Genomic DNA, 11,462 nt, shown 5'->3' on the forward strand with positions numbered 1-11,462 from the left:
GTCAAACTCCATTCCACCCAGTGGGTTGCCTGGACTCAGGCCCCCTCACGGAGCTCTGGGGTGTTCCTCCAACCTCATCACCACGCCTACAAATTTCAACATTCCTGAAGCTAAAAATGGCTGATCCCCTGCGTCCACTGAAACACAAATTTAATATTAAAAAGACTTCCTCCATTAATACACCATCTTCATGACCTTATAATTTTTTTTAATTAAAAAAGATCCCTGTCCACCTCAAAGTGCTCTCTTGATCTATACACACGTTTTTTGCAACAGTGGACAGAGGATGTAAAATGACGGGCTACTCCCAACTGGGTCATTTTTCAGTGATGAAAAGATATTTTGTTTTCAAAGGAGGTGTGTGTTCATGTTTGGGAACTGAAGGAGTGTAAGGCGATTAGTTCAATGCTTTGTGTTGGGGGCGTGTGTGAATCTGTGTAAGGCCTGGGAGGGGCATCGAGTGTCGCTGTTTCAGGGCCCAGTGGGTGGGTGTAGGGGGGTTTGAAGGGTGGGAATCCCACCCAGGTATGTCCAGGCTCCCTCTACCTGGCCTCTGCACAGTCGCTTGACTGTGTCTCCATCACCCGGAGCCCCAACTCACTCCCCATAATGAAACGAGGCCACCGTGAGAAATCGGTCCGGCTTTGCATCTCATTTACATAAATATTTATTAATCGTCATTAAACTGAACAGAAACACGCAATGCACTTCGGGTGTCCGACGGGAGTTTCATCTTCGCTACAAGAGGAAGGTAAAAATTGCGTGTGAGTGTGTGGGTGTGTCGCCTGTGGGTTTGCATTTTTACATGGTGTGTTTGGATGCCTGATCTCCTACCTTCGGGGGGACAGGTTCACCTTTCACCCCCTTTTTGGGAAACCTCCAGAAAGAGCTTTCAGCCCTCTCTCTGCCTACCGGCCAGCCAGAACCAACAGGACGCCTCGGACAATAACCCCCTCTCCGCCACCGGAAATCGCTGAGTGTCGGGCGCCCTACGAGGCACAGTCTGGCAGGGGCGGAGCTGCCCTCAGGTCTGGGTCTCCACCCTCACCCCGGGAAAGGATAGGGTGCCTGGGGTGGGGGGTGGGGCGACGAGTCCTCCTCCCTCGGCCTCCGGACGCCCGCGCCGGGCCTGCGTGTGCTTGCAGTGTGGTGTGCGTGTGTGTGTCTCTCATGCAAACCCTCCCTCCCCAAACCGACCCCCCCAACAGTTTGCCATTCCATACAAATTTGGAAACAGGTTTTTAAAAAACAGCATGACGCACAACGGGGACGGGGTGGGGGAGGGCAGTGGCACTGGGGCCCCAAATTTCCGAGTCACTGATTGTTAGAACCTGGGGAGGGGAGGGGCGGCGCCGGCCCCCACTTCACCAAAGTGCACAGATCCGCGCTTGGGCGGCGCGGCCCGCGGGCCGGGAGGGGCATCCCGGGACCGGGCCGGGCCGCTAGGCTCAGTCAGAACCTCCTTGCATAGATATTTGTGTCTTTTTATTATTGGTAGTAGTATTTTTTGCCTTTTATTGCTTCTAAAAGTTCTTACTGCGATTTCTCTCCGATCCGGACTCTGCGTTCGGCCTCCGTCGCCTCTTAGCTTTTTTTTTTTTTTTTTTTGTATGTTTGTTTGTTTGTTTAAAAAAAGGAAAAGGGGAAAACGGATTCTAGTTACAAATTGTCTTGGCCTCTCTCTTTCCTCTCAATCCACATTCCCTCCCGCCAAAATTAATACCACAAAACTCTGAGACTAGGGGTTGGGGTGAGGGGGTTCCAGGTCAAGGCTCAGGTGCCCTGACTTCTGCCCTCTTCTAGAAAGAGGGGTGCCCGGATCCCTTCTGCCTCGGCAGCTTGGTGTCTGTTTTAATAAATAATAATAATAATAATAATAATAATAATGAGAAAACAGTATCCCACAGCTCAGCTGTCCCCTCACGAACGCCTTTGGGCCAGCAGTGGGTAAGGGGAAGAGGAAACCTAAGTGTAGGGACTAGGAATGGGGGGGGTCTCCAGGGAGTGCCCCAAAAGGGGTCCCTGGAGAACTACTCCCTGGGAAAGAGGAGAAGGGAACCCCGTGGGGAGAGAAAAGGCGAGTCCCCTGGGGAAAGCGAGGCCCCTGGGACGGGCCACCGGCAGGTAAGAGCGCTGCCCAGGAGAGCGGCAGCACCGGCGGCCCGCTCCCCGCGCCCTCTCACCGGGGTCGGTGGGGGTGCTCTTGCGCTCTGGGGGCTGGAGGCAGGGGTGCGGGCAAAGGCAAAAGAAAAAGAAAGGGGCAGGCGCGAGGTCTCAATTATGGAAAAACGCATTTAGCTCCTCGTACATGGGGCCCCGGTCGTGGTGAAGGTGCATATCGTAAGACAAGAGATTCTCCGAGTGGACGCCCCCGCGCACAGCCGACGAGCCGAAGACCAGCCCATGGCCCGTGGGCCGCGAGCCGGGTAGCGCCGAGTAGTGCATAGAGTAATGGTAGCTCTTCTCGTGGTCGGGCGACGAGTCCTGCTTGAGCGAGAAGTTGCCATTGAGACAGAGCGGGGGGCTGAGCGGGCCCTCATACTCGGAGCTGTTGTAGTCCGGGCTCGCGCCGCCGCCGCCCGCCGCCGCATACAGCGTCTCGTAGGCGGCGCAGTAGCCGTGGGTCCGCAGGGCGTGGGCCGCGCCGCCGCCCAGGCCGCCCGCCGCCTGGCACTGTGCGCCCGCCAGGCGCGAGCACGGGTACGGGTAGGGGTGCATGGCGAACGGGCCGCCCGAACCGTGGAAGCGGCCCGTGCCGTCGGCGCCTTGCTCCGTGAGGAAGTTGCGCGAGTTGAGCTGCAGACATCCGGCCACCAGATTGGTGGTGGGCTGCGACAGACCCTTACACAGCGTCTGCACGTAGGACACCAGGTCGGGCCGTTTGCCCGAGCGCAGGATCTCGGAGAGCGCCCAGATATAGTTCTTGGCTAAGCGCAGCGTCTCGATCTTGGACAGCTTCTGTGTCTTGGAGTAGCAGGGCACCACCTTCCGCAGGTTGTCCAGCGCAGCGTTCAGGTCGTGCATGCGGTTGCGCTCCCGCGCGTTCGCCTTCTGCCGCCGCAGCTTGGAGCGCTCCAGGCGCGCCTTGGTCATTTTGCGCTTCTTGGGCCCGCGCTTCTTGGGCCTTTCGCCTTCTGCCTCGTCCAGCCCTTCCTCCTCCTCCTCCTCCTCCTCTTCCTCGCCCCCCAGCTCGCCTTCCTCCTTGACCTCGGCCAGCGCGGCCTCCTGCACCTCGTCTGCACGGAGAGCGACTGGCTTGGCTGCCCGGGCGGGCCCGGGAGCCCCGGGCCCCGGCGGAGGTGGAGGCGGCGGCGGCACGTCGCCCTTGTCGCTCCTCGGCTCTTCGTCGTCGCCGTCGCCCCAGCTGGCGAACTTGGGCACGTCCGAGAGGAGACCGGGCTCGCTGAATAGGCGGGTCAGCATGGTGCCTGAGGGCGCCCCGCAGGAGGGAAGGGGAGACAGAAAGCACAGAGTGAGGGGCGCTCTGGGGTCACGCCGGCCCCGGTAACCCGCCTCCACCTCCGAGCCCGGGGCGGGCTCCTGCCCAGGAGGACCTGGATGCCCACTCCTCCGCCTGCCCCGCCCGGAGGCAGCCCAGCCCTGCCCCGGCTGCCGGCCGGGGCCCTGGGCCCAGGCCCTTTGCCCGCGCTGGGCCCCGGCTCCGCCCCCGCCTGCCCGAGGGGCCGCTGCCCGCGCTCAGGTCTTTGGGGTCAGGGCGGGCACCGAGCAGGGGCTGCGGGAACAGACCTTCGCCGGGGGAGGGGTGCTCTCGCCCGGGAAGCCTGGTCTCTCCCGGCGGGCGCCGGTGGGGGCAGCTCCCTTGCCCCTCGGCCGGGCTCCCCCACCCCTCCGGTGGCTCTCACCCCCACTCTCCCTAATCCAATTTGCAAGTTGGCCGCGCGCCGCCCTCGGCAGGGCCCCCACCCCCGCAGCCCCAGTTCCAGAGGCTGGAGGATCGTCTCCCCCAGCCGTGGCGTCCCCGGCTCCCGGAGCCAGTTCCGCGCGGCGAGGACTGGGGAGCCGGGGCGTGGGGAGGCGACAGAGGGGCGAGCCACTACCGGCTTTCCTGCGGTCAGGGACCCCTTTCACCCCTTCAAACTGCCTCCCTCCCACACGGCTCTTCAGATCTCGTTGTATTTCGGAATGGTTGGGGGAAAAATTCAAATTTGTTTGTTTGCTTCTCTCATTTTTTTGGAGGTGGGGAAAGGTCGCAGGTTCCTCCGGGCAACCACGGGGGGTACCATCTCAGCATCCTCACGCACTACCCCGCCCATGATCCTGCTGTTGCCCCCAAGCCCATCGCAGGCAAAGACGCCTCCTTTCGTAGCCCCCTGAGCTGCAGCCCCTAGGGGAGAGGGAACCTGGGGCGCCTCCGATGCCCGCCCCACGGGGGGGGGACATCGTCCCAGGAAGGGGGGATTTGGGGACCGTCCTGTCGGCCGAAGTAGCTGCCCACCCCCCAGCCGCCGGGTCAGATATAGAGATCTAGCTCCCTTTCGGACAACTTACCTCGGAGAGGAGTCAAGGGGAGAGGGGAGGGGAAGGGGGGGAGGGGGGCAAGAGAGAGAGGGGGGAGAAGAGGAATCTTCTCGCTTATTTCATTGTTCCCCCATCTTCAGGGAGCGGGGGCAGCGGCTCCTCAAGGCGGCGGGCGCCGGCGTCTTCAGAGCGCCATGCGAACCGCGGAGCGAGTGTGGCATCTCTACCAGGCGGGGTACCAGCCTCTATGCCAGGCCATATGGGCTTGGCACGTCACGGGCAGCAGCTATCACATGAGAGACGGTGATTGGCATGCGTCTGCATTGGGGGAGAGCCGGCTCCCCCGGGACCCGCCGCCATCTGTCACTCTCTACTCCAAAAAAAAAAAAAAATTAAATAAATAAAGGAAATAAATAAATATCTCTGTCGCCCTCCCCTCCCCACCCAACGCAGGGAAAGCAGGGATTGAGAGGGAGGTGGGTGGAATTGCCCCCCTCAGCCATAGAGTCCCCCCACATGGGAACAATGGGGTGGCAAGGCTGAAAAGTAGAGGTTTGTGGTGGCCCCCAATTCCATGCTCCCTTCAGGGTCCTGCTGTCCATTTCTTTCCTTGCAGGCTCCCGAAGGTGGGTCAGGGACCAGGCCATCAGGTCGGGAGAAGGGACCTCTTATGTTTGCCCCCTCTCCCCAGGAGGATCACCTCGGCCACAAAGGGGTGGCTGAGGCTCCCTCCCAGGGTGGGCACCAGGGCGTCCCTGGCCCAAGCCCCATAGGTAATGTTGGCACCGTGCCATCGCTCATCCCTGTCTGCCCCTCCCCCCACCCACCCTCACGCACACACAACATATGTGGCTGAACGAAATGCAAACCAAGGGAAAGACAGAGAAAAGGAAAGATTTGCCTGGATGTCTGTGCCTCTGCATGGGCGTGTGTGTCTGTGGGGACATGTGTGTGTATCTGAGGAGTCAGCTGATGGGAGAGATTTCCTTGGGTGTTGGGGCCATATGTATGTTGGAGGAACCCCTGGGATGAGCCTCTGCACTCACCACTGGGGGTCTGGGAGAAGGTCTCCACTGGATTCTTAACCCAGATACCTTACTTCTCCCCACCAAAAGCAGCCCCACGCCACCCTGCTAAGTAAGTGGTTTTCTCTCCTGGCCTCTGACTCGCTTATCTGAGAGAGGAGGAGGAGGCTGGGCTGGGCATTACTTAAAGTTCCCAGACAAGACTCAAGTATTCTCCTCCCTCTACAAAAAATACTGAAAACACTGAAGCCAACTCCAGCAGACCTGAGAGTGGCCAAGGGGAGTGGGTCAGACAGTTGTCTTGATGAGGAAGGTAGGAAATCGCTGTTTTATCTTCCAGCTCACCTTTCAACCCTCTCACTGGGCCAGATACAGATGCAAATGGCACAGGTTGAGGGAGGTCGTTTGAGACACACACAAACACTCACACACACACACATACACCTGTTCCTCATCCTGTGGTGCAGAAAATAGATATACACCCCTAATGGGTTAGATGTGTGTGTGTGTGTAAGCAGGGTAATCACAACCAGGTGTAGAGAGACCCTTACCCACACTCTGTGTGTTTCAGACTTACTTTTCCTGTTCCTCCCCATCCTCCAGCTTATGTATGCACAGACAGTTCCAGTTACACCTTAAGCACACACACTTTGATATCAACATGTACCAAGGACTGTGGTGGTGCAAAGAGAAGCAGGATGGGGGCTTCACCCTCAACCTGTGCAGACACAGTTTTCTCCCTGTAGAAGCCTCCAGAGGGGGTAAGGTCAGACACTGGGCTGATAAGACATTCATCTGATGCTTGGTAGAATGAAGGAGGTTCTAAATAGAGGCACACACAATGGCTAAGAAAGTCTTGAAGAAGGGGGCCTGGTGCTGGCAGAAGCTCTCAGAGATAGCTGACCAGGCACTGAGAAGAGCCTCAGGGCAAGGAGTCCCCACCCCTCCTTTTACAGAAGCCTATAGAGGGAACTGACTTGCCCAGGAACACACAAGTGGAGAGAAGAACTGGGCCTGGGACCCAGGAATTTGACCGCCAGCCCAGGGATCCTTCTACAACCCCACAATCTGCTTCAGTGATCTCCAAGGATGAGAAACCAATGATAAGTTTTCTTCCATTCATGGATCCTGGGTCTGGAATGGTAGAATCCCACCTATGGTGGATAGTTTGGGGCATTCTGGGTATGGCAGGGGGAGACCAAAGAAAATCCTCAGGTGAGGCAGACTCAGGGATACTGGCTGGCCCTTCTCCAAGTTTGGACACAGCCTCAAAGGCTTTACTGAGGGTGGTGTCTGCAATCCTGACACGTGGCCTTTCTCACAGAGCTCCCCCAGTCTAACGGTATTTTCATTCTTTGCACACACTTTGGACTCTGATTCCTGGCCAGTTCCACTTACCTGCTTTAAAGAATGCCAAATGCCTTGAGTGAGTTGCATAATGTCTCTCAGTCTTGATCTCCCCATCTGTAAAATGGGGATGATTATGCTACACCTCCCAGAGCTGCTGTTAGATCTAAATGGAATAATACATGTACTGAGATCAGCAAAGGGCCGGCAACATAGTGAGCCTTCAGTAAAAGCCAGCTCTTATTTTTATTAAATAAAAATTGAATTCAGTTTTTCAATTCAAAAAATTGAATTGTTGAACTGCAACATGCCTTACAATATTCATTTTTTGCACACACACACACACACACATTCAAAATGCTGCATCTATATAGGAACTGTGTTGCTATTGAATAAATGGGTAAGTGAATGTTTGCTGGGGGAGAAAGTTCTCTCTCTCTCTCTCTCTCTCTCTCTCTCTCTCTCTCTCTCTCTCTCTCTCTCTCTCTCTCTCTTTCTCTCTCTCTCTCAGGGCTGGGCTAAGTCGCTTCCATCCTGCCAGGAACGGCCTCAGCTCTGTGGGTCTGAGAAGTGGGGTGTTGGCGCACACCCGGGGGTATGGGGAACTTCAACACTCTCAGTCTGTTTCCTGCCCCTGTCTTTTCTTCCTTCAGAAAATGGAACAAGTTTTTCTCACTCAACACATTTCAACTTTTTTTTAGAAGATACAATAAAAAACTGGAAAATTGGAACAGAGGGAGGTGTGGGATGGGCCCGCCTCAGACATGGGCTTGAAAGAGGTCCACACACAGGTCCGCGTACCCACGAAACAAGTCCCGGGACCCACGCGCTCTTCTCTGTCCACCCAGAGAGGCAGAGACGCAGCGACGGAGAGACAGAAAGAGCCAGAAATGGAAGGAAGGAGACGCAAGGAGAAGGACACCCAGAGATGCCATCTGTTCCTCCCCCTGGCATAGGGGGAAGGGAGTTGGTGAGGGGCCTAGTCCCCTCCGGGTCTCTGAGAGGGAAAGGGGAATGGCGGGCACCCCAGCCGGGGCTGGGAGCCTCCCGCTTCTGCCGCCCACCCCCACGGAGGGCGCCGGAGCTGAGGGTCTGAGGTTCCCATGGAGACACAGCCCTATCCCCAGGGAGGCCACAGTCTGGGCACCTAAAATGGCTGCTCAGAGGGGCGGCGGCCATTTTGTGCAGACAGGTCGGCGGGGGCAGGGGTGAGGCGGGGCGGGGGGCGGGAGCGGCGGGTCATTCCTGAGCAGTCTGGGGGAATCTGGCCCAGGGGACGGGGGGGGGGGGGGGATGTTCTGTAAGACTGCTCCCATTTCACCCCCTGCTCCACCAAAATAAATACGGACACACGGAAATCCGTAAAGGCTCCACTCCGCTCTGCCCCCCGGAAGGACACCTCGCCGGCCGCCACCACGGCCGTGCCCCAAATAAAATTGGTGGGGGGCAAGTGTGCCAGAAAAGGAGACTTGACTTCCCACCAAAAGGCCCAGCCGTGGGGATCAGCTGCAGGGAAACCCAGGTGTCCATTCCCTGGCCGCGGCCATCTAAACCCAGCTCCTGGGGCCCCCCGGGCCGAGGTGGGCAGGCAGGTGATGGAGGAGCAGGTGAGGAAGGGCGGCCTGTTCCCGCCCCCAGCCCGATTGAGGGGCGGGGCGGGGCTTTGGAGCCCCCCGAGGGCCGGTGCTGCCGGCGGTCGCCGCGCCTTGGCGGGAGGGGGAGGGGCAGGCTGGCGCTGCCCAGACGGCGCCGGTTCAGCAGCTCCCGGGGCTGAAGCGTAGGCGCACCTGCCACCCCTGCCCCAGCCCCTGCCCCACCTCGGGTCCAAAAGGACGCTGGGGGAGGAGGACCTGCCGCTCTCCCTGGCTCTGGGGTGGGCACCTGCCCCGTGCCCCCTCCCCCGCCCGCCGCAGTGAGCTGGGGAGCGGCGGGCACGCCAGATGGCGTGGCTGAGAATGCGGCGACGTTGCCGGGAGGTGAGGGCTGGCACGGGTGATATGCGGCTGCGTGCCTTGTGGAGCCACGGGGGAGGGGGAGGAGGAGGACCACTGAGGTGTAGCCCCCCTCCTCCATGCTGACCTCCTGTCCTGACCTCCAGCTCACTACCAGGATTCTCCTCCACCTCTCTTGCCAGCGCCCTAGGCTCCCACTCTGGGCCTAGGCCCCACCCAAAGATAGGCGGGCATATGTTCCTGGGGTCAGGCATGATGCTGAGAGGCCTGGGTCAGACCCCTATGGCTCCCCTGCCCCCAACACGGACAAAGGGTGATGGAGGAGACCCTGCAAAGCCAGCCCCCTCAGGATTGGTCCCTTACTCCAGGAGTAGAGTGACCTTTGCCCCACAACTTTTGACTCCTGGTTTCTAAGCTCCATTTTTCTGATAAGAGCTCCTTCCTTGATGGGCACTTGTCCCTGAGTCTCCCTTTCATCAAACTCATCTTCATCCCTCACCAAGATGGTTCCTGGATGGACACCACCTCCTGGGAGACTTCCCTGAACTCCCCAGGCAGAGCGGCTTTACTTACCACCCTCCTTTAGAAGGATCAGTTTACCCATCTGTCTCCCTGATTTGACTGGGGTGGCTACTTGTTTTATATCTCCATAGCCCAGTGCTTCCTGCAGATTGTACTGGAGTTGGCTTCCAGTAAATGCTTGTTGCATTAATGCCTGGTTGACTTAGAGGATTTAGGGTACTGGAGCCTTTCTCAGGAGAATCTCCTAAAGCAGTAAGGTCCAGGGTCCCCAGACTCCTCCTCCTGCCTTTTACGCAAATTTCAGTCTGGGGATGTGGACTTGGGATAAGGGGGTCACAGATTCCTCCCAAAGTGGCCCTCAGAGTGGGCTTAGGGTGTGGAGGCTGAGCCTGGGAGTGCTTGACCCCCATTCCTTGGGCACCAAGCTCTGGTTCTGAGGCCACATGAGGCCCCACAGTGCCTTCCCACCAGGCTGGCTTCCATCTCCTGCTTGGGCCTCACACCTCTCCTTCCTACCCCACCCCACTCCTGCTCTGCATGGGGTAAATGCAAGGCCCTGAGCAGAGGGGAGATGAGTTCCAGGGACAAGGCTGAGTCCCGCTCCTGTGGCCTTTTCTTCTTTGCTGATGCTATTCCCCAAAGCCACCCCCAATGTCTCAGAACCCTTCTGTCTATGGTCCGAGCCCAGGCCCTTCTCCTCTGGGAAATCCTGACATCCCATAGGATCTTGGCTGCCCATCCTGTCTGAAAGCCAGATCTGAAAGTGGTTCCCCCTACTTAGGCACCTTCAGTGGCTCCCCATCACTCTGAGGGTCAGGCTGTGCTCCTTAGGGACACCCAGAACTGACTGCTGCCCGACTCTCCCTTGACACTTGTCTGTGCCCTGAACCCTGCCCCTCAGCAGCTTGCCACGTGCCTATGGGTCTTTGCCTAGGCTGTACCCTTTGCCTGGAGCACCCTGCTCCTTTAAGTGTAAACATCACTTCCTCCAGGAAGTCTCTTTGGGTTAGATATCCTTCCCCAGGCTTCTGTAATGCCTTCTGCACACCTCTACCTAGACACAGGCCATGACCTTTGCCTCATGGGTCTCTGCCACCTGACAGCATCTTCCTTGAAGGCAGGAACTGTGCCCAGAGCCTGACACACAGAATATCCTCGATAAGTGGCTGTGGCACCCAAAGCCTGTTGGAAGAGGTGCCAGCTGTGCCCCAGAAATTGGCAGTTGCTGCCAGGGCAGGACACCCACAAATAGGAAGCCCCTTCTTGAAACCCTCCATCCTTGGCCCTCGGCCTCCCCATCAGTCCTGGCACTGATAGGGAAAGTCATCCTTTCCCTCTGCACAATGGACATAATCATTACAATAAGACCTACCTGCTAAGACTGTCTTAAGGGTCAAATGCGCTAACAGGTGTGTAAATGCTGCCTGGCCCACAGCCCTGTCCAGATATGCCTGATTTTGCCTCAAGTCCCTGATCAAATTTAATTTTAAAAATCTTTGTTTCTGAAGTTCTGTCTGTCACATCTTAGTTCTGCCTTTCTTGTCAGTTTTCCAAGTGAGCAGTTGGGATGTCATATCCCTGTCCCTCCAAGCGTCCACACAGGAAGGCATTCAGAAGAAGAGGGAGCTCAAGGTGGCCAGAAGAGTATCAGACTTAGCAGGGTTTCCACCTCAGTCAAGTCACATAAACCTCGGCTTCCACATCTGCAAAATGGGAATAGTGCCACCTGCCCACCTGTGTTCAACAACCTCAGCACTGACGGGAAGATCAAAAGCACAGCTGCTATGAAGTGCATTCAGGGTGTTTAAGTTGTGAGTGATGGGTGATGTGGGCACCTGCTGGGGCAGTGCAGGGTAGTGGGGAGAGCGGACGGCAGGGTGTGCATATCCTCCAGGCAAGCTCACCTGCGACCTGGGCATGTCCTGGTTTCCTCCCCCTGGAAATCGGAGCCAGGGATCTGGGCTGGGGACTTCTGGGGCTTGGCACTGCACAGCTCTGTTATGCCTCCCTTGAGCCCAGCCTGGGCACCTGGGACCTGGGGCTGACAGTGGGCACAGATGCCCACAGCTGTAGCAGCGCTGCTGCTCATAGGAGCACAGCCCCAGAGGGCTGTGGGCAGCGGCACACATCTAGGCAA

The 11,462-nt window shown here is 57.9% G+C and overlaps 1 protein-coding gene across 1 annotated transcript; it reads right to left on the bottom strand.

Moving 5' to 3' along the window:
- Positions 1-642: 642 nt before the first annotated feature.
- On the bottom strand, positions 643-4,840 carry NEUROD2 (neuronal differentiation 2). Its single transcript, XM_037022631.2, has 2 exons — positions 4,510-4,840; positions 643-3,428 (listed from the first exon to the last, which is right to left on the bottom strand). The coding sequence occupies exon 2, from the start codon at positions 3,421-3,423 to the stop codon at positions 2,275-2,277; it is 1,149 nt and encodes a 382-aa protein (XP_036878526.1). The 5' UTR covers positions 3,424-3,428; positions 4,510-4,840; the 3' UTR covers positions 643-2,274.
- Between the last annotated feature and the right edge of the window lie 6,622 nt (positions 4,841-11,462).

The sequence above is a fragment of the Manis javanica genome, chromosome 4, assembly GCF_040802235.1.
Source record: "Manis javanica isolate MJ-LG chromosome 4, MJ_LKY, whole genome shotgun sequence".
Lineage (NCBI taxonomy): Eukaryota > Metazoa > Chordata > Mammalia > Pholidota > Manidae > Manis > Manis javanica.